Source organism: Musa acuminata, unplaced genomic scaffold (genome assembly GCF_036884655.1).
Source record: "Musa acuminata AAA Group cultivar baxijiao unplaced genomic scaffold, Cavendish_Baxijiao_AAA HiC_scaffold_1155, whole genome shotgun sequence".
Taxonomy (NCBI): domain Eukaryota; kingdom Viridiplantae; phylum Streptophyta; class Magnoliopsida; order Zingiberales; family Musaceae; genus Musa; species Musa acuminata.
The window spans coordinates 427-27,396 of record NW_027021367.1 but is presented as its reverse complement, the minus strand read 5'-3'; the positions used below and the strand labels follow the sequence as shown (position 1 = coordinate 27,396).

At 40.0% G+C, this 26,970-nt stretch overlaps 2 protein-coding genes and 1 long non-coding RNA gene across 3 annotated transcripts; all 3 read left to right on the top strand.

Moving 5' to 3' along the window:
- The first annotated feature begins 5,689 nt into the window (after positions 1-5,689).
- Positions 5,690-8,904, top strand: LOC135671749 (uncharacterized). Its single transcript, XR_010512838.1, has 4 exons — positions 5,690-6,407; positions 6,483-6,516; positions 6,659-8,622; positions 8,741-8,904. It is a non-coding gene; the product is annotated as an uncharacterized LOC135671749 (long non-coding RNA).
- A 2,698-nt stretch (positions 8,905-11,602) lies between these two features.
- Positions 11,603-13,422, top strand: LOC103977484 (F-box protein PP2-B1-like). The gene is made up of 3 exons (XM_018826850.2): positions 11,603-11,942; positions 12,218-12,336; positions 12,784-13,422. The coding sequence occupies exons 1-3, from the start codon at positions 11,664-11,666 to the stop codon at positions 13,292-13,294; spliced, it is 909 nt and encodes a 302-aa protein (XP_018682395.2). The 5' UTR covers positions 11,603-11,663; the 3' UTR covers positions 13,295-13,422.
- A 7,341-nt stretch (positions 13,423-20,763) lies between these two features.
- Positions 20,764-22,699, top strand: LOC103977474 (F-box protein PP2-B10-like). The gene is made up of 3 exons (XM_009393001.3): positions 20,764-21,099; positions 21,377-21,495; positions 21,943-22,699. Exons 1-3 carry the CDS (start codon positions 20,821-20,823, stop codon positions 22,610-22,612), a joined length of 1,068 nt encoding a protein of 355 aa, XP_009391276.2. The 5' UTR covers positions 20,764-20,820; the 3' UTR covers positions 22,613-22,699.
- The last annotated feature ends 4,271 nt before the right edge of the window (positions 22,700-26,970 follow it).

Sequence of the window (26,970 nt, the reverse complement as noted above, 5' to 3'; positions counted from 1 at the left end):
TTAGGAATCTAAATATTAAGTTGGTCTAACTATAAGGGATAATTTATAACTAACCCTCATTTTGTTTATTCTTGCAAGAGGAACTTGTTAATGCACCAAATTTTTCATTGGATTTATCTCTTCATTAAAAAAAAGAATAGGATAAATTTTTAGAAAAAAATATTTTTTTTAAATATCCCTTTTAATATTTTTAAATCTAATATCTGAAATTTTTTTCTTTTCTTTTCCTATGAACCTATTTATATGGTGAATCAGTGTTTTCAATAATATCAAAAAATATTATTATAGTATAAAAATATTATAATATAATATTTTTATATTATATTATTAGTAAATATTATAGCATAGTAAAAAAATACTGTAACATAATAAATCGATCCCTAAAAAAAGAAAAAGAGAGAAAATCAATAGATGGTTGAAAATATTTTGTGTTTGAGAAAAATTTTATCTGAAAAATGATTATTATTTATAATCTTTTTCTTACTATTTACAATCATATTAAATTTTTTAATATTTTAAAATTATTCTTTCATTAATGGGTATGAATATTCTTTTATTGAGGGGATGACGAACAAAATTAGAGAAACATGATCTGGGTAATGATCAACAACGATAAAGAAAGTTGGGGAGTGATAGAGAATGTACTAATAGTTGACACGTAGTTGCATGTGTTATCCAAGTCATCCGTCAACGTGTACAAAATTAAAAATAGAGAAACACAAACTTCCTTCTCATTCAGCAAGGTAATCACAAACTTTCTTCTCCCCATTTATGACAAGGAAAGTAATCATAAACTCTTTTTTTTTTTATGACAAGGAAGGATATAATAAACTTCCTTTCCCTCATTCAAGGTATAAAAACACATCATAAATAGGGAAAGTGAGGGGACTCTTCTCAATTCTCTTGAGCTCTACTAACCCTCTTTACTTTATTGACTTGAGCATTGAAGGGGTCGGGTCGGGACATCCCCTCGACACCTATCGCTTGTGCAAGACTTAGGCACGTATAAAGAGCACCTTAGAATGATGTTGAGCACATCCGGAAGGCCAAGGCATACCTCGGGATGACCCTAAACTTACTCTAGTAAAGAAGTTGCACCTCGGGTGATGCGGAGCACTACCAGACAAGACCAAGGTGCACCTCGAGATAACTTTGAACTTCCTTCAGTAAATGATTTGCACTTTGGAAGGACCATAGGTTGGTTACCATGAGTCAGCAAAGCCTTAGGAGTCCACCTGTCACCCCAACCTCATGCTCAAATCGCACCCACGCGATCTGCTTAGGCTTCTAGATGGGTTCATGCTTTTGAGACAGAACTAGGTTGTGTTGACTTTTTGGTCAACGACACCTAGGACATAATATTTTGGCACTAGAAGGAGAGATTGAATGTTGCAATAGCACCCACCCATGGATCCACATAATGAACGTTCCAACGAGGAAATACCACCCCTTGCACTTAACGCCTTTGGGCAGGAAGGACAACCACCTCCCTTTTCATAGGTGGGCGCCTCCGCTTCAGCACAGACATCGAGTGCTACCAATGTCAGTTCAACGATCTTGGTCTCTCTCCTCTGGGTTCAAGTGCGGGGCCCTTGCTCATTCCCGTAGATGCATTTCTCCGCCTCACTCACCAAGTACAAACATTGGTCGAAATGATGTAGGCCATCGCCCCTCTTTTGCTATGACTGGCTTAGCAATTAGCCCCTCCACAACCACCAGTTCAACTTTCCCTCACCCTTGCACCATTGAGGGAAACTTCGATGGACTCCGTTCAACTTGAATCATATACCCGATCCGCTGACTCAGTTAAGGACTCACTTAGGGCTTAACTTTGTCAGGTCAACCAATGCTTGGACGAGGTCCAACGAGACTACCAACACTCAAAGGGGAAGGCTGATGGCTTGGCCTTAGGCCACTCCCCATTTGCTCAAAGTATCCAAGAAGAGCCCCTCTCTTGCTTTAGTGATAAGTTCACCAACGAAATCGAAGGTGTCCTAGACACGTACCCCTCATTAAAGACCCAAGCTATCATGAGGCTCACCCGTTTCTTCTATTTGCTGATAGAAAGATCACTCGTAATCATATACTACAAATGTCCAACTAGTATATGGTTGCTGAGACCATGATCTCGGGTTGGCACGATGAGTTCCACGAAAGATCGTGCCAAGGGCCACCTCAGGGCTCGATCACGAAATTACCCCGAAGGAGATACCCCCGAGGTACCAAGGCTAAGCACCAAGCTAACACCAAAGTTAGCTCGGGCAGATCCTTCCACCCGAGGTTGCTCTTCCAACTCTCTAAGAACTCTTTGATGAAGTTACACTCGAGAAGGAACTTATCGCCTTAAGGCCATGGAAAGCAAGGCTCTACCTTGGGCATAACAGATCAACAAAAAAGATTCAATCCTTAAAGCACCACCTTGATCGAAAACCCATGATAGAATGACACATGGAGAAAGAAAATTTCATTAAATGAGGGAGGCTTGCACCAGTGTGGTGCCTACAATTGAGGGCTCGTGTTCGGAAGGCCCAGACTAGAACCCTTAAAAAAGAAAATAAAAAGGTTGAAGCATTTAATTAGAAGAATAGGATGAGTCGGGGTTGTCATCGAAAGGGGCCTATGCTTCTGGGATGTCAAGATCTTCAGGCCGCAGAGCGAAGGGGTCCTTCTCAACACTTATTCTTGGGGACTTGGCCTTAAAGCACCCAAAGCAATGATGTACACATATCGATGCAAAACCCTTCTCGATCTCAATAGGTCCCATCGGAACCCCTCCGACTCCTTATATGTTATGATCGCCCCTCTCTCCAAATCGTGAGCTCAACGTCACTCCTCCTCCAATAGCTCTTTAGCCTCTTGGGCCTCCATCCTAGTGGCCATCAACTCATCATAACACAACTGCAAATTGTCCTCCAACTGGCCCCCCTTCCCCTGGGTGTCCTTTAACCTCCATCGCGGGACAACCAAACACTACTCAATGTCTTCTAGTTGCTATCGAGCCTACCCCAACAGACCAATCATCTTAGCAACTAGACATCCTCAGTCGCCGAGGGGGACCTCTTCTCCAGCTCGACAATCCTAAGCTGGAGACCTTCGTTTGCCTAGGACAACTCGTCCACCAACATCTCGACATCACGGGTCTGATCAGCAAGGCCCGTCAGGTAATGGTGATGTTACTCAAAACAGACGGGTTAATATTGGAGAGTCATAGAAAAGGGACCCAAGTGTAGTAACCTACCCGAATATCATTTCGAAGACATTGGTCAACCAAAGACTCCATTGGAGTACAATACACCATTCTGCTCAGAGCAGGATTGAGCGACCCCTAGCAATACTCCCCCATAGCCGAGGAGCTCTCTCACACTCTCATTTCTTGAGTTAGCCCCTCCCAGTGGGCCATAAGAGGGACCTCCAGGGCCATAAGGGGTCGATTGGCTATCTCAAAGGCCATGAACGACCTTAGATGACAAGAACATAGCATGTTAAGAGATTAGGGCCTAAGAGACCTCGGCTAGCGTGATAGGCTGGCACACATATCTTGACAAGATGGCCTCTCAACGATGCATCCCCCACCTCGCGCCAAGGACTAAGGCCCACCAGGAGAAACCTTGAGGGGGGAGAATAACCCTCATGGCTCCCCGTCTCCAAGTGGGACACTTGTAATGAAGGAATAGTCTTCACAACACACTTACGCCTCTTCTATGCCCATACCGAGTACCCACGACCCCGATAGGACTAGTCACCACCCCCGACCGAAGGTGTTAGAGCTTGTAACTTTGTAAATTGCTCCAGCCCGACTTGAGACCCTCACTCGATCTCCCATGAACTCAAAAGCTCGAGGGGGGGTACCAGAAGATCGTGATCACTGGGATCCATACTTGTAAGGAAAAGCCCGAGTGGCATAAAGACAACAATCAACAAAGTCCAAATATGCACATGGGAGCAACGAGATCGGGGCGCTAAATAAAGCCCCTCTTAGTAGCTAAAGGGGCACAAGATGACCCCTCATCTCCTGCTAAACAACACAGCGCATATCTGCCTAAAACGATACAAAATCCCCATGCGGTATCCCTGAAATAACCACAACAAGATTTGGGCCATAAACCTCAACAAATCGAAGCCCTATAGGCCTAAAAGCGGCTCAAGGATGATCAAAATCCTTAGGCGGGCCCGTTGCAATCAATAGTCAACTAAAGTGCTTTAAAACAAAAATGACTCAGCACACCACAACAAAAGATGAAGTTGGAGGTCCCACTCATCGACCTCGAGACCTTGGTAAGGCCCACCGCCCCCCATCCCGAGCTGATAAAGCAATTGATTAAGGTCCTCCTTAATGATCGGATCTGCCCTAAAAAAAGATCCGTTATGATGGAAGCTACTACGACGAATCAATACTCACATTATGGTGATTGAGCCAAGAATCACTACGACGAAAGTTGCCACGATGGATCAATACTCCCACTATGATGATCAAATTAAGACCCACTATGGTGGAAATTGCCATGGTGGATCAAAACTCCCATAATAGTGGTTGAGCCAAGACCTGCTACTGTGGATCAATACTCCCACTTGGCGATCGAGCCAAGACCTACTACAGCAGATCAATACTCTCGCTATGGTGGTCGAGCCAAGACCCACTACGACGGAAGTCGCCATGGTGGATCAATACTCCAACTACTATAGTCGAGCCAAGACTTGCAATGGCAAATCGCCATGACAGATCAATATTCCCGCTATGACGGTCTAGCCAATACCCACCATGGCAGAGCCCCAATACGACATCCTCTTTTCTTCTCGCCTGTTGACAACTTGTATAAATAAGGAATGTATTAATAGTTGACACACAATCGCCATGTGTCAACGAAGTCATCTGCCAACATATATAAATATTCAAAATAGAGAAACATAGACTTTCTTCTTATTTATTATAGTAAGAAGACAATCATAAACTTTCTTCGCCCCCTTTATGACAAGGAAAGCAATCCTAAAATCTCTTTTCTTCCTATATGATAAGAAAGGACATCACAAACTTATTTTTCCTCTTTTAAAGTATAAAAATACATCATAGACAGGGAAAGCAAGGGGAGTTTATCTTAACTCTCTTGAGCTCTACTAAACTCTCTCCACTTTATTAACTTGAGTATCGGAAGGGTTGGGTCAGGACATCCTCTCGACATTGGCCGCTTGTGCAGGATCCAAGCATGTTTAAGAAGCACATTAAAATGATGCTGAGCGCTTTCGGAAGGCCAAGGAGCACCTTGGGATGAACTCAAATTTCCTCCAACAGACAAGTTACACCTCGTGGTGATGCGTAACGTCACCAAACAAGACCAAGACGCACCTCGGGATGTCTCTAAACTTCCTTCAGTAAACGATCCGCACTTGGGAAGGATCACGAGTCGATCACCATGAGCCAACAAAGCCTCAAGAGTCCACTTGTCACTCTAGCCTCATGCTCAAATTGCACCCACGCAGTTCGTTTCGGCTTCTAGACGAGTTCGCGCTTTTAGGACAAAATCAGACCATGTTGATTCTTTGGTCAATGGCACCAAGGACATAACAAGGAGCATCCACGATAGCAAGGTTCATAGGCGATGATCGTAGAGGATGTAGGAAAGAAAAAAGAAAAAAAACCAAAATTAGAGGAACAATAAATAATAAAATATTATTTTATTAATTTTTTAAGAGATTATAAATAGTAAAGAAGTTATTAATAGTAAAAAGGGTTCTAAATAACAGGCTCTTTAGAAATTATAGTATTGCTTCTGAAAAAGTCTAAAAAAAATGTATTTTTCGGAGGATTCGTCCAAAAAAAAAAACAATTATTAGCGGTCAAACATATAGAAATTACACAAGTGGCAAATGGTGCATGTTTTGTCAGGCAAAAAAGCGTCGCCAAACATGGATGGAACTGGGGACATGGGTGTCAGAAAAAGGTTCCCAAGAAAGTTCATCGATTGGCACTTGTCGGAGAGTTGATGCCTTCACCACTTTGGACAGCGTATCCTGCAATGCGTTCTTTTCCCAATGATAATGCCATGTTCTTCATCTACAGCTGCGTTTCCATGGTGGGCTTGGCTGGGGACAAAAGCAATGGAGATCTATGATCGTGTCATGTCGCAGAAGAAGAAGCCCAAGCAGTGCGTGCTTGAGACAATCAATAGAACAAATGAGAGGTGATTTGCGTCCCGTCCCAAATCGCAGATCCATGAAGTGACACGCGAAGCAGGGAGATATGGTGACAACGGTCGAGGATCACGCTAGCCTCCTCTCCTCGGCCAATCATCGACGCCTACTCCAAATGCGCGAGGTGGATACGCCCCGTAAGGTGTTCGATGCAATGCCTCACAGAAACGTCGTCTCTTGGGATGAACTCGTTGAAGGGGGTACCAAGACCACCACGATATGTGAGTTTCATTCTTTAGACACCTAGCTTTAATCTGATTGCTAAATAATTTCATTTCGACTTCCTTCTCTTGCAGCTACAGAGCGCCCATCTTTCTCTCGACCTCTAAGGTCTAGTCAAGCTCACTCTCTCAATCCCTTTTCCTTTGTGCCTACTCAATCCTGACCTCCCTTCCCTTTTGTCAAAAGAAAAAGAAAAAGAAAAACTTTGAATCCCATATTACTTGAACTTTGATCTTTTATTTATGTGCAGGACTTCTTTACCGCAGAGGGAATAGATTTTAGGTGACAAGTTGTGTATCACTTGATTAGCTTTCAAGCAATTTGAGAGGTCAGCAAGCTATTTGTGATTTCATTTATTTCATGGCAGGAAGCTTCTACATAAATAAAGGAACAGCAGGTAAATAGGTTAGTGGAACCCGATGGATCAGTTGTCATATATAAAGCATGCTTAGTGGCCAAAGGGTTTCATTAACGATCATGTGTTCACTTCATAGAGATATTTAGTCTAATTGTTAAACCAACAACAATCTGACTTTTCTTGAGTTTGACTATTATAAAAGACTAACACATACGACAATTGGATGTTAATAATACTTTCTTATAAGATACCCTCAGATGTTTTTATGTAGCAACCTCCTAGCTTTATCCATCTTCAATATCCAATGTATGTTTGTAAACTATAAAAAATTATTTATAGACTTCATCAAGCTCCAAAGCTTGGTACACTGAACTTGTTTTTGGCATCAAGTGGCTTCATCAACTCTAAGTCTAACATCTCCTTATTTTTATGACAACAAAATGGAAGTACAATATATCTGTTGGTATATGTGGATGACATCATCGTTATAAGAAATAATCCTATAGAGATCAAGGAATTCCTCAAGCAGTTGACAGATCGATTCTCCATCAAGGATCTAAGAATCTTAAGCTACTTTCTGATAGTGGAAGAAATATACACATCTTCACGACTCTTTATATATCAAAGGAAGTATATTCAAGATCTACTATCTAAGACAAATATGCAGAATGCCAAATAGGTTGCCACTCCACTCTCTACTACTGAATCACTCAAATTATATGATGACAACCCTACTATGAATCCTACAAAATACTGATAAGTACTTTACTCGCATCCAAACATTTCATTTGCAGTCAACAAATTATCACAATTTATGCATCGACCCTCCACTACACATTGGTCTACAGTAAAACGAGTCCTGCGATATCTCAAAGGGACTCTCAATCATGGACTTATTCTTTGTATATACTCTTACTTTATTTTTATGCCTTTATCGATACTGATTGGATATGAAACGTTGATGATAGAACATCTACGTCAGGTTATATTATCTTCCATGGAGCAAATCCAATCAGTTAGAATTCTAAGATATAGAAGACAATCATAAGGTCCACAACTGAAGTTAAATATTGAGTCATAGCTACCACTATTGTAGAACTCAACTAAGTCACCAATATGCTATAGGAACTTGATGTGAACTTCACATTTACTCATACAATATATTGTGATAATGTCGGTGTCACCTGTCAATCCAGTATTTCACTCACGCATTGAACACATTGTTATCGACTTCCACTTCATCAAAGACCAAGTTGTCAGATATCAACTACGTGTTTCTCACCTAGTAGACTCTCTCACAAAGCCTCTTGCCCGTAAAATATTTTCGTTATATCGATCCAAGATTGGCATCCTAGATAGGAGTTCAATCTTACAAGGGGATGATAGAAGATTGGGATCATGATAAATTTAGAGTAACTAATTGATCTTCGTAAGATAAGAATGGAGAAAATCTCTCTCTCGTAGCTCCCTCTAAATTTATATAAATATTGTCTAAATTAGCATATCTTCATAAGATGAGATATACTAACTTCTTGGCATCTTATTTTATCAGTTACTTATTTTGTATCCAAAGTGTTGAGGTGCTTTTTCCAGCTATAAGAAATACAGGGATCGATACAAAGCAGAGAGATATGTGACTTTTGCTAACATGCAAGAATCCTGGATCATGATGGTTTACCGGTGTTAAATCTGGATGCAGGTTTCATTTTGTAGAGTTGTGGACTTGACTTGTTTGAACATGAAATCCAAGTCACTGAATTTTTTCTGAAGACATTTGATCCAGCTAAAATTCAACATGCATTCGGCAGTAGGTTTGCTCAAACTCGACCTCTGTAATCATTTGGTGTTTTACTCAAGTACGACCTCTCTCTCTCTCTCTCTCTCTATATATATATATATATATCAGTCCTTTAAATTCAAGTCTCTTCTGAAGAACTGATATCCGGAGCTGTTTTTCTATTTGGAACGTTGCAGATAATACAATGAGACTGCTAGGCGATGGATTCGAGATTCGGTTGAAGACAACCAGCATACCATGGACATTAGGTTAGGAATTCTTATTCATGGTATTGCTTGTAATATGTAACCAAGCATGTTACACATCGATACCATTTAACTCACTTATCGAGTAAACTGTACTGTGCGTATACTGGCCAATCATAACACTTGAATCTTTTCTTTGGTAGTTAGGAAAAGGGGAGTGTTAGTGAGTTGTTGAAGGTTATGAGATAGTATCATGAGTTGGGATCCTGATGAAAGTGCTTTAAGTACTCTGAGGTCAAGGTAGAATCCTGGTTATAAAATCCTACATAATTTGAAGGTTGATGATGACTTTGGGATACACCACTGTTAATCACCGGTGGAAGAGAATGATAAAGCCCCTCTTGATTTCAGACTATTCAAGGACAAAGACTTTGAGCCCCTTAATCATCTGTTGGTTGAGGGTTCAGGACTCGGTTGAATTAGAAGAAGACATCTTCCTAATCCGAGATGAAGAAAAAGAAGGTCACTTCAGAGGTCCAAGAGATGAGAAATTAGGATATAGGGTTTGGAAGATTGAAGACTCGAGAGAGCTTAGTAGGCCGAATGAGTCCCTTTATTGTTGAAAGGCCACTTATAGCTGCATGCACTACTTTGATTGTCGGACATCCCATCAACTATCTCTTATCTTTTTTTTTTCTTAGGTTTCCTATCCGCCCTCACTTCCAATAACGCACCTCTTGCTAGACATCTTGTCAACTCCCTCATTGACTCAACAACTCTCTCACTCATTGCGATGTTGATTGGCATGAGTCTTGACTACGAGTGAAAGCCTCGAAGTTAGATTTGTTTAATGCACCACCCTCGGGTTAAATATCGAAGGCTGCATGATATGCCCTTCTTAGATTAAGCATCAAAGACTACTCAATGTGACATCCTTAGGCTAAGTATCGTAGATCGCTTGATGCGCTCTCCTCAAGCTAAACAACAAAGATTACCCAATGTGTATTTCTTGTGCTAAGCATTGGAAACTTGGAAACTTATCCAATGGTTCACCAATCTTCTTGATAGAGACAAACTCATCCACAACCAACCAAAGCTCCAACAATCAATGTGTCAAGCCAACGAAGGAGAGTTTGAAGGAGACAAAAATCTCCAACCATTATCTGTCATATTAGTATCCATCAAATAGAAAATATTTAAAAAATATTTTTTATTGAATAGAATATTCTCTTTTGTTAATAGAGACGAAAAGTGGATAGACTATAAAATATAACTTGGGCATGATTATTGAGGTCTGACCCTTTAATCATTTATTTTCTCAATCGAATTCCAAAACGACTAACAAAAGGATGAATAGCGGATCTTACAAGAATTTTAAAAAATATGAAAAGAAAACCTAGGAAGGATCCCTACCTCTTCTACCCTCCTCCTTATTCTTTACTTTCTCAAACCAGATGAGCTACCCTAAAAGACAGAGACTCTCCTAAAGAATACAATTAATTAATTTCCTTCCTAATCTATTTTTTTGCTTCAAGAAATAAAATAAATCATTACTAGGTTTTCCTTAATTAAGGAAAAAAGAAGCACAATTTTAATATATAATTCTTATATTAGGAAAAGTGAGAAAAATAGTCAAGAAATAAAATAAATCATTACTAGGTTTTCCTTAATCAAGCCACGTGATGTCACGTGCAGAAGATGTAATTAACGGAAGGAATGATTATTCCGAACCTTCCCCAATGGGCTCGCCGACGGTTGGGCTTCACTAACTGACGTCACATACAAGTAAGTCCATCCTGCTGCTTGGGCTAGCTGGCGCTGGCAAGGCCACGGTAGACCGTGGGATTAGTGGAGGAGGTTGAAGAGATTCCACGAGAGGGGTTCGTGCGACGACGACCGAGCCAAGACGACCATGACCGGCGGCGGAGTCTCAGGATTAGTTGAAGTTGATGGCGAGGTGTGGCTCGCACGGTCCACCCAACAGCCTCCGCCGGTGGAAGAAGACATGGTGTTTCTTATGCCCAATGCAGCAAGCTTTTCGCTTCCGACCTACTCGAGCCATGCTACGGTAGGAGGTTCCGCTGGTCCCGAGAATGATTGCCTGATCGGAGGAGAAGGCCCAAATGACAAGTCACAGTCCGATTCGAGTTCGTCGTCCGCCGCATATGCTTCTTCCCTGGAGCCAACCAAGGAATCTTCCGGTAATGTGGCGTCGAACGGGACCCGGATGCCTTCTTCTTTTGGCGTTGCTGGTGCAGCAGGAGGTGAAGGAGAGGGTAGCTCAGCAGAGCAGCAGGGCCTCGAAAATATACATAAGGAGAAAACTACAGCGGAAAATATATATGATTAGCCCTTCTGTAGCTTTGCATTGGTGTCTTCGTGGAGAACAGGCACGGTCCGTAAAAGAAAGCTCCGACACCTGGTGGTAGTTCGATCCGGCGTCGGACTTCACCGAGGAGAGAGCAGCACTGTGCCGAGGCGAGGGGAGAAGAGAGCCGAAAGGTCAAAAAACCATACGCTTCGTAACGTGGCAGTGCTAATGGTGAGTCATCAGAACAGGGAAAGCGCAGCGAGCACAAAGCCATGGCGAAGTCGTCTTTGGAAGTCTTTTCGAATCAAATGATCCCCGATCACACTAATCATGAGGTCGACGGTTTAGATCAGCTGGGTTTCTTTTCTTTGAGTCGTATTTGTTTCTTGGCCACGTGGAATTTTCTCTTGCCTCGGATTACGAGGCTAAGCTCGCTTTCTCCGAACCGCACGGTGGGGCCCGTACCATGTACCTCCCCTCGTGTGGCGTTTATAGATATCAAAGCCGCTCATTCATCAAACACAAAAACTTCCATTCTTTTGTTTGCCCTTTTCACAGAAAGAGGGAGGGAGAGAAAGGAACGGTCGTCGGATCGAGCGCGATATGGAGAAGGGAGAGTGGAGAACGGAGAAGCTTCCGGAGCTCTGCGTCGCTCACGTCATTTCCCTTACCTCGCCCCGGGTGGCGTGCCGCTTATCCGCCGTCTCGACCACCTTCCGTGCCGCCGCCACCTCTGACACCGTCTGGGACTGCTTCCTGCCCTCCGATTGGCAGTCGCTTGTCTCTCGCGCTGTCCATCCCGTCGAGTTCTCCTCCTTTTCCTCCAAGCGGGATATCTTCTTCCACCTCTGCGATCCCATCCTCATCGACGACGGCAAGATGGTTAGTCCAAAACCCCTCCTCTCGTTTTCTGGTGTGATTTCTTTTTATAAGCTTATGTTGTTGCAAAACTAAGTTGTTGTTCCATTAGATATCTAATCAAATTCAACCCCCCGCCTCAAAAAAGTTTTTTATTTGGAGGAAGAAGGGTATGCTTTGATCTTTCCGATTGTACAATGGTGTTTGATATAATGTCTTCGCCTTTGGTCCATCGCATCCAGCGTCTTTCATTCAAATTATTGATGTCTTTTGAAGTTGATTTATGTTTGTCTTTGCAGAGTTTCTCAGTGGACAGATCGAGCGGGGCCAAGTGCTACATACTCTCCGCTAGGGAGCTGTCCATTACGTGGGCAGATGCTCCCTGGTATTGGAGGTGGCGTTGTCTACCTGAATCCAGGTATGTAGTAATCTCCCACACTTGTTCCCTCTTCATAACATAACTCTGAAAACCAAGCCTTTTGTTAAGAAAATTAGTACCTTTTATTAGAACATACACGAACTTCTGATCCATACTTCTGTAATCCTAGTCTTACTTGAGGACTTGTAGCCGGTACTCTCATTACATAGATCCATTTGACGTACTCATTTATCTATTATGCTGCATGCTTGAGCTTCTTGTCACGGGTGATTGAAATGGCTGATCAGTGGACAAGTCTCCTGATGCCTAGGTTGTGCTCCCTTATTGAATCATGTTGGACGTGCCTGCCTGCTTGATGTAGTCTAATTAGATCCATTCATAAGCAATACCTGCATGCTATCTGTGTTACAGCCTCATTGGTATGCTAGACTGCATAGCCCAGCTAATAGATTACATGATTGTTGATGGTAACTTTCCCCGTGGAAGGTTTGCGGAGGTTGCTGAACTGACCAGCGTATGCTGGTTGGAGATTCGTGGCAAGATCGAAAGTAGAATGCTTTCTCGGAAAACAGCCTACGCTGCCTATCTCATCTACGATACCGCCAATTATGCATTTGGTCTCAACTATCCGTCCCAAGAAGCATCAGTGAAGGTTGGAGTGCATTCGTCGACGAAACTGGTTTGTTTGCAGCCTACAGACATGCTCAGCCGTAGGCATGCCCAGAGGGCCAGTGCTTTGTGCTATCGCAAGGAAGCCGAAGAAGTGGATGGAGACTCAAAGGAAGCCGAAGAAGTGGATGAATCCGCAGAGGAAGTCGAAGAAGTGGATGGAGCCCCCCAAGCAAGGAACGATGACTGGATGGAGCTGGAGCTGGGTGAATTCTACATCGACGAAGGAGATGATGGGGAGGTTAAGATACGCTTGTTGGAGGTGAAGGGAGGCCACTGGAAGAGGGGTCTGATCATAGAGGGAATTGAAATACGGCCTAAACAGTAGGTGAAATCTTCGAGTGATCATAAAAAATTTGTCTATTTGCTTTCACTTTTGATGATCAAGAAGATATGTTGGAGGTTAAGTTTGCAACTGTAAGCATGCTGATGTAACTGCGTTTCTTGTATAGGATTTGTTGCTTCGACAAACAGAGATTGAGATGGAACGCTTCAATTTGTGTTGTTTTGAGTTGCGTATGAAAGACAGACGTTATCCTTTTCACTCTACCAAGATTACAGTTTTTCTGGCTTTAGTCTAAGTACCCAAAAAGAAAAAAAAAATTGTAGCAATACTAGTTAAGCTTTTAATTGTTGGAAAGAATATAAGACAAGAAGAATTAGTGAAAAAGTTGTTTTAAGTTATTCTCCTCCTATTTATATAGATTAAGACGAAGGATTTCCCTTAACAAAATAGAAAGATTTCCTCATACAGTTAGGAAAATCTTATATGCTATGGTTTATTAGAATTCATCACTATAGGTCAAAGGATGTACTCGGAATTTTATAAGTCACATCATCATAGACGGTCTAAATGTTCGAAATTTTCTTCTTTTGAAACTGTCTCAAGATATGTGTACAATCGATACCATTTTTCAACGTATTTTGAATTACATTATTTTCTTTTAAGATTGATCCCCCAATTATGATATCAACTTATCATTCAATTAGATCCTATATATATGGAGACTATTCTTAGACTCAACAGAGGTCACTATTTATTGAGGTGTTTTCGTTCAATCAATTCTTTGATCTATTATTTAAAATTAAAATAAACTTCATGATTAGGATCTTTGTGGAATCGATAATACTTTATATTAGCTCTTCTTATAGATGAGTACCCAGATTGAGGGGTAAGGAGAAGATCATTTTCCTCACTTAGGTACATCAAGTGTGAAGGGTATAAAATCTCTTCAAGGTCACATTCTTTTTTCAAATTAAATCAATATATAGTACTATGTTCATGATGAACTAGCAATACTTTGGTCAAGAAAATTTTTTTTTCCTTATTTAGAGAAATACTTTGGCATATGAAATGTTAAATGAGGTAAAATCTCTTCTGGATGGTGCTCGATCCCCTTGAGGAGGTCTTTATTATGACACAAATTATTTTGAGTTGACCTAGAGAGGAATGAACCTTAGTAACCATTTACTTTCCATCCATCCTTTTTTTCTTTATGATTAGGGATTTGACCTATGGTTAATAATTTTTTGGTAATTGACCAAAAAAAAAAAGTGAGAAGGATGAATGTCAACCATGAAAGCATTAATGGGACATATTGGTGTGGGTCTGACACCGTCCTCACTTTCTTGATAAAGCTATTAGTATAATTCAACATTGATTTATTTTTTATTGAATTGCTAGGATAAAGGTTGTAGACTTCCTCGACAATTTGTAATTAATGGGGTTGAACTCAAACTCCTTAGCTAGCTAATCGAATGAACTGAATAATTGAGTTTGGGGGGATGTATACTATTCTTAGGTCACATAGATGGGAAGAATTGATATGTGAGTGTTTTTGTTGTTGCACACAACGTTATATAAGACACGAAACAAGCAATGCATTTAGACATATCAAATCTTCCATAAGGAGACTCCAACATCGAGAGATGAAATCATTGAGAATTAGATTCATCCATAATGCCTTGGATAAATAGGGATTGCATGTAAGTTCGGTAGAGACAAGTTCTTTTCCTTGTTTAAATTATTGTCTCATATCTTTAAGGCACTACTAGATTAGATTGTGATTGATAAGAAAATTATACTTTTCAATGAGAATTTAATAAAATAAATCTAGATTTTATTTATGACACTAAGGACAATATCCATAGAGTTTATTTTGTCATGCAAAATATTCTCTTTGGCCGCTAGCGACCAAATATAAATTGATTATAAAAGATAACTTGAGCATAACTATCGAGGTATGACACTTTTCATCCAAAGCTTCACCTAATCTATTTTGGATCTGATTTAGGTATCAAAAGGATCATGTTGGGATCCCATTTGATATTGGTATTGAGTACATCTCAACCCTCATGGGAGCTCGTTAAATGGATTAAGGGACTCCTATCGTAAGTTGAGCCAAGACCGAGTAGGGCATGTCCATCGTTTCATGTCAACCACATCTATTTTCTCCCGTAATATGCCAAAATGATTCCAACAAAAGGATGGGTAACAAATCCTACAATAAACTTCATAAATATGAAAGAAAAACTTAAAAAGGATCCCTACCTCTTTTGCCCTCCTCCTCATCATTCATCTTCCAATCAAGGCATGTTGACCTTTTTCAATAAGAGGATAGAGAGGCTCTCTCAAAGGAAAAAAATTAATTATAAAATATCAAATTAATTAAGAAGTTTGCTATTGACAATCCCTTTTTGCTATTGGCAAACCCCTATAAAAATGATAAAATATAATTTTACTCTTTACCGTTCCTCAATTATCAATCATATATTTATTCTCACAACCTCTTATTTCTTCCACTAAAATTTCTAAAAAGGATGGGTAATAAATCCTATAATAAACTTCATAAATATGAAAGAAAAACCTAAAAACGATCCCTATCTCTTTTGCCCTTCTCCTCATCATTCACCTTCCAACTAAGGCATGTTGCCCTCTTTCAATAAGAGGAAAGAGAGGCTTTCTCAAAGAAAAAAATTAATTATAAAATATCAAATTAATTAAGAAGTTTGCTATTGGCAACCCCTTTTTTGCCATTGGCAAGCCCCTATAAAAATGATAAAATATAATTTTACTTTTGCAGTTTCTCAATTATTAATCATATATTTATTCTCATAATCCCTTATTTCTTCCACTAAAATTCCAACAAAATGATGGGTAACAAATCCTACAATAAACTTCCAAAATATAAAAAGAAAACCTAAGAAGGATCCCTACCACTTTCACCCTCCTCCTCATCCATCACCTTCCTAACAAGACAAGTTGCCCTCTTTAAATAAGAGGAAAGAGAGGCTCTCCCAAAGAAAATAATTAATTATAAAATATTAAATTAATTAAGAAGTTTGCTATTGGCAAACCCTTAAAAAATAATAAAAATATAATTTTACTATTTATAGTCTCCCAATTACCAATTATATATTTATTATTACAACCCCTTATTTCATCCACCGGAAAACTATGTGCGTCAACATCGCTCAATGCCATTCTGCCATCCGTTGTTGCTTGACACCATCATCCACACTCGTTCTTAAGTATAAGTTAACTTAGCCTTAACAAAAACCATTCTCGTCCCTTTGCTCATATGTCTCCTCTCTCTCCCATGGCAAGAATAGGCAAAAAAAAAAAAAAAAAAACTCTCAAGAAAGTTGATCAAGACTCAAGAAGAAATCACCATGGTAGAGATATAAGAGGTGATGGAGATGATGGTGGGGGTAAGCTCCAGAAAGGAGCTGAAGTGGTGGATGAAAGAGATGAAGAAGACTAAGTCCAACGGCTTCAAGCCACTTGACCTCTACTTTAAGGTCTATTATTAAATCAAGTAGAAGGGATATCGGATGTCTACACTAATCCAGTGCAAGACCATGCCTCTTATCCTCTCCGACATTAACATTGTCACCATGGCTTGCATCGAGTCTAGGAAAATTGTTATCGTTCGATGTCATCCCTACTCATTGAGCATCATTCATTGCTCTACATCGCTCAATGCAGAGGAAGACATCGCTCACCATCACTTTATCATGGACTTAACTGATTTTACCTAAGTTATGCAACTCCCTTATGTGTTCATTCATAAAGGATCAACCTCTCTATAACTTTTTAGGGTCCCTTAAGGACCTATAAAAGATAAGACGAGCTAGAAAAAGTTTTATATGCAAGGTTTCATAAGTAGACATTTTAGTAAACACTTAATAAATAATGTAGAATATAAAGATAGACTTTGCAAGCTCTAAACGGTAATAAAACATAAGATCTAAAGCAGTCAACGACGATTAAAAATCTCCGTAAGTGGTTACATGACATCCTTAAGGACCTAGGTAGCAATATAGCCCTAGACACTATCCTAAATGCCCATCAAGTCTTATGTCACCTAGGTAATCTAATATGCTAAAATGATTGACATTTTGTGCTATTCAACACACCTATAAAACATCCAAAATCGCCACTTGGATGGTTTATTTTTTAATAGTTTTACTTTTAAGCAATCATTTTTTCACACATAACTTGTGTGTATAAGCTTGAAACATTCACAAAAGCCAATTAAAATTGTCAAGTCTACTATAAACCCCCTATTTGATGCCTAAATTATAAATAAAATCCAAAGACACTTTGCTTACATGATTGTTTATGACATTCTTAGTCACTTATTCCTTTAACATTCTCGTTGAAGCCTTTGTAGATGTTGTATCTCTTTGTTTTTGTTGAATCTTTAATCCTTTGTTTTAGTTACAATATACATGCTAGCTTCTAGTTGCTCTTTGTCGTTATTGTTGAGCAGCTGAACTCTGAGTTGCCAATATTACTTCAACTCACTAATGATTCTGACTCTAGTTTGGGCTCAATCAAGTTGTACTAATCTTCGTTGGTCTATGCAAATCCTTTGTATAAAAGAAAAGGCCTTCCGTATTGTGCATAAATCCCTCAAATGTCTCACATCAGTTGAACCAGATGAATGCCTGTTTGAGCTTTAATGAGTATAACCTTATAGACTTTAAAATTTTAAGGTATTTTCTTTGTAAAATTTATCTATTGATTCTTTTTTTTCTTTGTCATCACCTTCAAGTAGGTTCACATCATCTTCATTTTCTATTATCATTTTGTTAGGAAATAAAATAGATAAACTACCTTTGGTAGAACGATCATCATTGGCGAGAATTTGACAACTAATCTGTCACAACATCTCTTCGAAGAGTCTTTAAATATGTGCATAACTCCTCTGCTAGATAACTAAGATTGTTGGGTAGTTAGTTTCGCTTATTCTCTCAAGAGCTAAGAATGCTAAGGATACTTGATTTCGCTCACCTCATTGAGGGTTGTACTTCATACATCAAGGTAGTTAATATCTTTTGCTAGTCATAAGTGTCCTACAAGCCAATCACATGAGTGATGGCACGTGTGATTTGACACGCAGTCTTTTTGCTTATTATTATCATTTGATATTTTATCACTTTATATTGTCTGTTGCTTGAATATATTGTGATGTCCATGGATCTATGCAATGGGAATTAGATCATGATGAGATCACGATAATGAGATCGATTTGCCTTTAAATATATATCCTAAATAATCCTGGTCATAAGTTGCTCAAGAGGGACATCAAGATAATCAGACAGACTAGTGTGTTGTATACTCATCCATATAATCGATACAGCTGGTCTCATAGTTGCTCGTGTGGGGACACTAGGGATACAGTACAGATGCTCATTAGGGAATGAGTTAATTGATTGATCCGTTTACGGTATGCTGGATGGTTGATGATACCTTATTGTCAAATAGCGATTCTATAATCACAGTAGTTGTTGGGAAATCATGGGGGCGACATCACATGCGCAGCGGAAGAACAAGAAAATAAAATCCCCGATTCCCAAAAAGATGTTCGTCGTCGTGCGAAGATTGGTGTGCAAAAATCCGCAAAACATGAAACTGCGTATAGAGTAGATTGTGTTACCTAGGGAGATCGTATATCCCTGTTTCCTTGCAGATCCTTAGGAGAGGGTAAAGGAGGTCAAGCGTCCTCCTCTCTAGCGGTGATCCACACAGTAGGGTTGCGACGACGCTCCTCAAAAACTCCAAGCCTGATTTGAGGTGGAGAGGAAGAGGAGAATAGGAAAGGCAAGCAAAGGCTCTAGCCTATGAGTCTCTGAATCCCTCCTATTTATAGAGGTCCCCTGTCAAACCCTAATGGGTCCTCCCCTAGTGGGTATTGGATCTGCATCCAATAAGACAAGGGCTCCGTCGGATATCTCATATCCGAACCTCTACTCATCGCAATGCCTACCATTTGTGTGTGACCCTCTAGGCCCAATATCGAGCTGGCCGTGAGTCATACCTGTCAGAACTCCTTCTAACTCAGTGAATTATTATCTCTGTAATAATTCACTTGACTCATCGACTACGGAAGTACTAGGCCACTACGCCGTAGTCCCTAGACGATACAGGGGAATCCAATCCATTGGATATGTCTTTCCTCAGTTACCGTGTACCTATAATCCCTCATCCATCTAATATCCCAGAGACCGTATATCGAGCATGGTGTTGTCAGACCCATACGGTTTCTACTCGAGTCTCGCTCTAATCGGATTCTCCCGAAGAACTCTTTCTCTCTTAACCCGAATGACCCTGGCCAGGGATTTATCTGAGCAAGAACACATGGGATATTCCTCTCATGACGCCGAGAGTGGATGATCCTCTATTGACACTCAATAGCCCTCGTAAGGTCGACTACCACTCCCAATGACCAGCTGTACTAGATCTGGGACAACCAAACCTATAAGTCTGGTATCAAAGAGTGGAGCACTCATACAGGACATCCTTGGTGTCTCAAGTCTAAGGACCAGATACACCACTAGGACTACGGAATCGCTGTCTGACAATAAGGCATCATCAACCATCTAGCATTCCGTAAGCGGATCAATCAGTGAACTCATTCTCCAATGAGCACCTGTACTGTATCCCTAGTGTCCCTACACGAGCAGCTATGAGACCAGCTGCATCCATCATATGGACGGGTATACAGCACACCAGTCTATCCGGTTATCACGATGTCCCTCTCGAGTAACCTATGACCGGGATCATTTAGGATATGTGTTTAAAGGTGAATCGATCTCATTATCGTGATCTCATCACGATCCGATTCCCATTGCACAAATCCAAGGACATCACAATATATGTATGCATTTATGCAATAGTTATAAAGTGATATACGCCAAAATATAATAAGCAAAAAGATTCTGTATCAAGTCACATGTGCCATCACTCACGTGATTGGCTTGCTGGGCACCTATGACTAGCAATCTCCCACTTGACCTAAAGCCAATCACCTATGTGTCTGATCCCCATCAAACCCCTGTGACGCTCAAAGACAATCTGAGACAATGGCTTTGTCAGTGGATCTGCAATGTTATCTTCGGATGGAACTCTTTCCACTGCTACATCTCCTCGGGCTACGATCTCTCTGATAAGCTGGAACCTCCTCAGAACACTTCTGATGAGACCCGGGTTCCCTTATTTGAGTAATCGCTCCATAGTTGTCGCAGCAATATACTTCGCCTCCTTTGCTACATCTAATCATGAGGTCGACGGTTTAGATCAGCTGGGTTTCTTTTCTTTGAGTCGTATTTGTTTCTTGGCCACGTGGAATTTTCTCTTGCCTTGGATTACGAGGCTAAGCTCGCTTTCTCCGAACCACAGGGTGGGGCCCGTACCATATGCCTCCCCTCGTGTGGCGTGTATATATATCAAAGCCGCCGCGGAGGGGCTGACTCCATTCATCCAACGTGAAAACTTGCATTCTTTTTTTGCCCTTTTCACAGAAAGAGAGAGGGAGAGAAAGGAACGGGCGATAGATCGAGCGCGATATGGAGAAGGGAGAGTCGAGAACGGAGAAGCTTCCGGAGCTCTGCATCGTACACGCCATTTCCCTTACCTCGCCCCGGGTGGCGTCCCGCTTATCCGCCGTCTCGACCACCTTCCGCGCCGCCGCCACCTCTGACACCGTCTGGGACCGCTTCCTGCCCTCCGATTGGCAGTCGCTTGTCTCCCGCGCTGTCCATCCCGTCGACTTCTCCTCCTTTTCCTCCAAGCGGGATATCTTCTTCCGCCTCTGCGATCCCATCCTCATCGACGACGGCAAGATGGTTAGTCCAAAACCCCTCCTCTCGTTTTCTGGTGTGATTTCTTTTTATAAGCTTATGTTGTTGCAAAACTTTAAGTTGTTGTTCCGTTAGATATCTAATCAAATTCAACCCCCCGCCCCAAAAAAGTTTTTTGTTTGGAGGAAGAAGGGTATACTTTGATCTTTCCGATTGTACAATGGTGTTTGATATAATGTCTTCGCCTTTGGTCCATCGCATCCAGCGTCTTTCATTCAAATTATTGATGTCTCTTGAACTTGATTTATGTTTGTCTTTGCAGAGTTTCTCACTGGACAGATCGAGCGGGGCCAAGTGCTACGTACTCTCCGCTAGGAAGCTGTCCATTACGTGGGCAGATGCTCCCTGGTATTGGAAGTGGCGTTGTCTACCTGAATCCAGGTGTGTAGTAATCTCCCACACTTGTTCCCTCTTCATAACATAACTCTGAAAACCAAGCCTTTTGTTAAGAAAATTAGTACCTTTTATTAGCACATACACGAACTTCTGATCCATACTTCTGTAATCCTAGTCTTACTTGAGGACTTGTAGCCGGTACTCTCATTACATAGATCCATTTGACGTACTCATTTATCTATTATGCTGCATGCTTGAGCTTCTTGTCACGGGTGATTGAAATGGCTGATCAGTGGACAAGTCTCCTGATACCTAGGTTGTGCTCCTTTATTGAATCATGTTGGATATGCCTGCCTGCTTGATGTAGTCTAATTAGATCCATTCATAAGCAATACCTGCATGCTATCTGTGTCACAGCCTCATTGGCATGCTAGAATGCATAGCCCAGCTAATATATTACATGATTGTTGATGGTAACTTTCCCCGTGGAAGGTTTGCGGACGTTGCTGAACTGCTCGACGTATACTGGTTGGAGATTCGTGGCAAGATCGAAAGTAGAATGCTTTCTCAGAAAACAGCCTATGCTGCCTATCTCATCTACCGTACCTCTGATGAGGCATATGGTCTCACCAATCCATCCCAAGAAGCATCAGTGAAGGTTGGAGTGTATACGTCGACGAAACTGGTGTGTTTGCTGCCTATAGACATACTCAGCGAAAGTGATGCCCATAGGGCCAGTCCTTCGTATAAGTATCAAATATGCTGCTGCTGCGAAGACTCAGAGGAAGCCGAAGAAGAGGATGGAGACTCAGAGGAAGCCGAAGAAGTAGATGGAGACTCAGAGGAAGCCGAAGAAGTAGATGGAGACTCAGAGGAAGCCGAAGAAGAGGATGGAGACTCAGAGGAAGCCGAAGAAGTAGACGAAGAAGTAGATGGAGACTCAGAGGAAGCCGAAGAAGTAGATGGAGACTCAGAGGAAGCCGAAGAAGTGGATGGAGCCCCCAAGGCAAGGAACGATGACTGGATGGAACTGGAGCTGGGTGAATTCTACACCGACGAAGGAGATGATGGGGAGGTTAACATAAGCTTGTTGGAGGTGAAGGGAAACTACTTGAAGAGTGGTCTGATCATAGAGGGAATCGAAATAAGGCCTAAACAGTAGGTGAAATCTTCGAGTGATCATAAAAAATTTGTCTATTTGTTTTCACTTTTGATGATCAAGAAGATATGTTGGAGGTTAAGTTTGCAACTGTAAGCATGCTGATGTAACTGCGTTTCTCGTATAGGATTTGTTGCTTGGACAGTCGGAGATTGAGATGGAACGCTTCAATTTGTGTTGTTTTGAGTTGCGTATGAAAGACAGGCGTTATCCTTTTCACGCTAACGAGATTTACAGTTTTTCCTGGCTTTAGTCTAATTACCCAAAAAGAAAAAGAAAAAAAAATCTAGCAACACTAGTTAAGCTTTTAATCACCTTGTTGGCAACTCAGCCATTGCCAAGGGTATGGTTTATTAGAATTCATCACAAAATTAATTCAGAGACAATTTGGGATCAACATTAGAACTAGTTTGGTGTCAGAAAAGTAGGAGAATTAATAGATATTTATGTAAAGATCACATTGTGGAGGTACCAAACAAGCAATGGGGACACGAAACAAGCAATGTATTTAGACATATCCAAGCTTCCATAAGAAGACTCTAAGGTCGAGAGATGAAATTATTGAGAATTAGATTCATCCATAATGCCTTGGATAAATGGGGATTGCATGTAAGTTCGGTTGAGACAAGTTCTTTTTCTTGTTTAAATTATTGTCTCATATCTTTAAGGCACTACTAGATTCGATTGTGATTGATAAGAAGATTGTACTTTCCAATGAAAATTTAATAAAACAAATCTAGATTTGATTATGACACGGAGGACAATATCCGGAGAGTTTATTTTGTCATGCAAAATATTCTCTTTAACCGCCAGCGATCAAATATAAATTGATTAGAAAAGATAACTTTGAGCATAACTATAGAGGTATGACACTTTTCATCTAAAGCTTCACCTAATCTATTTTGGATCTGACTTAGGTATCAAAAGGATCATGTCGGGGATCCCATTTGATATTGGTATTGAGTACATCTCAACCCTTATGGGAGCTCGTTAAATGGATTGAGGGACTCCTATCGCAAGTTGAGCCAAGACCGAGTAGAGCATATCCATCGTTCCATGTCAACTATATCTATTTTCCCCCATCATATGCCAAAATGATTCCAACAAAAGGATGGGTAATAAATCCTACAATAAACTTCATAAATATGAAAGTAAAACCTAAAAAGGATTCCTACCTCTTTTGCCCTCCTCCTCATCATTCATCTTCCAATCAAAGCATGTTGTCCTTTTTCAATAAGAGGAAAGAGAGGCTCTCTCAAAGAAAAAAATTAATTATAAAATATCAAATTAATTAAGAAGTTTACCGTTGACAATCCCTTTTTGCTATTGGCAAACCCCTATAAAAATGATAAAATATAATTTTACTCTTTACCGTTCCTCAATTATCAATCATATATTTATTCTCACAACCTCTTATTTCTTCCACTAAAATTTCAAAAAAGGATGGGTAATAAATCCTATAATAAACTTCATAAATATGAAAGAAAAACCTAAAAATGATCCCTATCTCTTTTGCCTTCTCCTCATCATTCACCTTCCAACTAAGGCATGTTGCCCTCTTTCAATAAGAGGAAAGAGAGGCTCTCTCAAAGAAAAAAATTAATTATAAAATATCAAATTAATTAAGAAGTTTGCTATTGGCAACCCCTTTTTTGCTATTGGCAAGCCCCTATAAAAATGATAAAATATAATTTTACTTTTGCAGTTCCTCAATTATTAATCATATATTTATTCTCATAATCCCTTATTTCTTCCACTAAAATTTCAACAAAATGATGGGTAACAAATCCTACAATAAACTTCCAAAATATAAAAAGAAAATCTAAGAAGGATCCCTACCTCTTTCACCCTCCTCCTCATCCTTCACCTTCCTAACAAGACAAGTTGCCCTCTTTAAATAAGAGAAAAGAGAGACTCTCCCAAAGAAAATAATTAATTATAAATTATTAAATTAATTAAGAAGTTTGCTATTGGCAAACCCTTAAAAAATAATAAAAATATAATTTTACTATTTATAGTCTCCCAATTACCAATTATATATTTATTATTACAACTCCTTATTTCATCCATTGGAAAACTATGTGCGTCAACATCGCTTAATGCCATTCTGCCATCCGATGTTGCTTGACACCATCATCCCCACTCGTTCTTAAGTATAAGTTAACTTAGCCTTAACAAAAACCCGTTTCGTCCCTTTGCTCATCTATCTCTTCTCTCTCCCATGGCGAGAATAGACAAAACAAAACAAAAAAAAACTCTCAAGAAAGTCGATCAAGACTCAAGAAGAAATCACCATGGTAGAGATATAAGAGGTGATGGAGATGATGGTGGGGGTAAGCTCCAGAAAGGAGCTGAAGTGGTGGATGAAAGAGATGAAGAAGACTAAGTCCAACGGCTTCAAGCCACTTGACCTCTACTTTAAGGTCTATTATTAAATCAAGTAGAAGGGATATCGCATGCCTACACCAATCCGGTGCAAGACCATGCCTCTTATCCTCTCCGACACTAACATTGTCCCATGGCCTGCATCGAGTCTAGGAAAATTATTATTGTTCGATGTCATCCCTACTCATTGAGCATCATTCATTGCTCTACATCGCTCAATGCAGAGGAAGACATCGCTCACCATCACTTTATCATGGACTTAACTGATTTTGCCTAAGTTATGCAACTCCCTTATGTGTTCATTCATAAAGGATCAGCCTCTCTATAACCTTTTAGGATCCCTTAAGGACCTATAAAAGATAAGACGGGCTAGAAAAAGTTTTATATGCAAGGTTTCATAAGTAGACATTTTAGTAAACATTTAATAAATAATGTAGAATATAAAGATAGACTTTGCACGCTCTAAACGGTAATGAAACATAAGATCTAAAGCAGTCAACGACGATTAAAAAACTCCACAAGTGCTCACATGACACCCTTAAGGACCTAGGTAGCAATATAGCCCTAGACACTATCCTAAATGCCCATCAAGTCTTATGTCACCTAGGTAATCTAATGTGCTAAAATGATTGACATTTTGCGTTATTCAACACACCTATAAAACATCCAAAATCGCCACTTGGATGGTTTATTTTTTAATAGTTTTACCTTTGAGCAATGATTTTTTCACACATAACCTGTGTGTATAAGCTTGAAACATTCACAAAAGCCAACCAAAATTGTCAAGTCTACTAGAAACCCCCTATTTGATGCCTAAATTATAAATAAAATCCAAAGACACTTTTCTTACATGATTGTTTATGACATTCTTAGTCACTTATTCCTTTAACATTCTCGTTGAACCTTTGTAGATGTTGTATCTCTTTGTTTTTGTTGAATCTTTAATCCTTTGTTTTAGTTACAATATACATGCTAGCTTCTAGTTGCTCTTTGTCGTTATTGTTGAGGAGTTGAACTCTGATTTGCCAATATTACTTCAACTCACTAATGATTCTGACTCTAGTTTGGGCTCAATCAAGTTGTACTAATCTTCGTTGGTCCATACAAATCCTTTGTATGAAAGAAAAGGCCTTCCATATTATGCATAAATCCCTCAAATGTCTCACATCAGTTGAACCAGATGAATGCCTGTTTGAGCTTTGTTTGAGCTTTAACGAGTATAACCTTACAGACTTTAAAATTTTAAGGTATTTTCTTTGTAAAATTTGTCTATTAATTCTTTTTTTTCTTTGTCATCACCTTCGTTCACATCATCTTCATTTTCTATTATCATTTTGTTAGGAAATAAAATAGATAAACTACCTTTGGTAGAACGATCATCATTGGCGAGAATTTGACAACTAATCTGTCACAACCTCTCTTCGAAGGGTCTTTAAACATATGCGTAACTCCTCTGCTAGATAACTAAGATTGTTGGGTAGTTAGTTTCGCTCATTCTCTCAAGAGCTAAAAATGCTAAGGATACTTGATTTCGCTCACCTCATTGAGGGTTGTACTTCATACATCAAGGTAGTTACTAGCTTTTGCTAGAAGTGTCCTACAAGCCAATCACGTGAGTGATGGCACGTGTGATTTGATACGCAGTCTTTTTGCTTATTATTATCATTTAATATTTTATCATTTTATATTGTCTATTGCTTGAATATATTGTGATGTGCATAGATCTATGCAATGGGAATTGGATCATGATGAGATCACAATAATGAGACCGATTTGCCTTTAAATATATATCCTAAATAATCCTGGTCATAAGTTGCTCAAGAGAGACATCAATATAACCAGACAGACTAGTGTGGTGTATACTCATCCATATAATCGATACAGCTGGTCTCATAGTTGCTCGTGTGAGGACATTAGGGATACAATACAAGTGCTCATTGGGGAATTAGTTAATTGATTGCTCCGCTTACGGCATG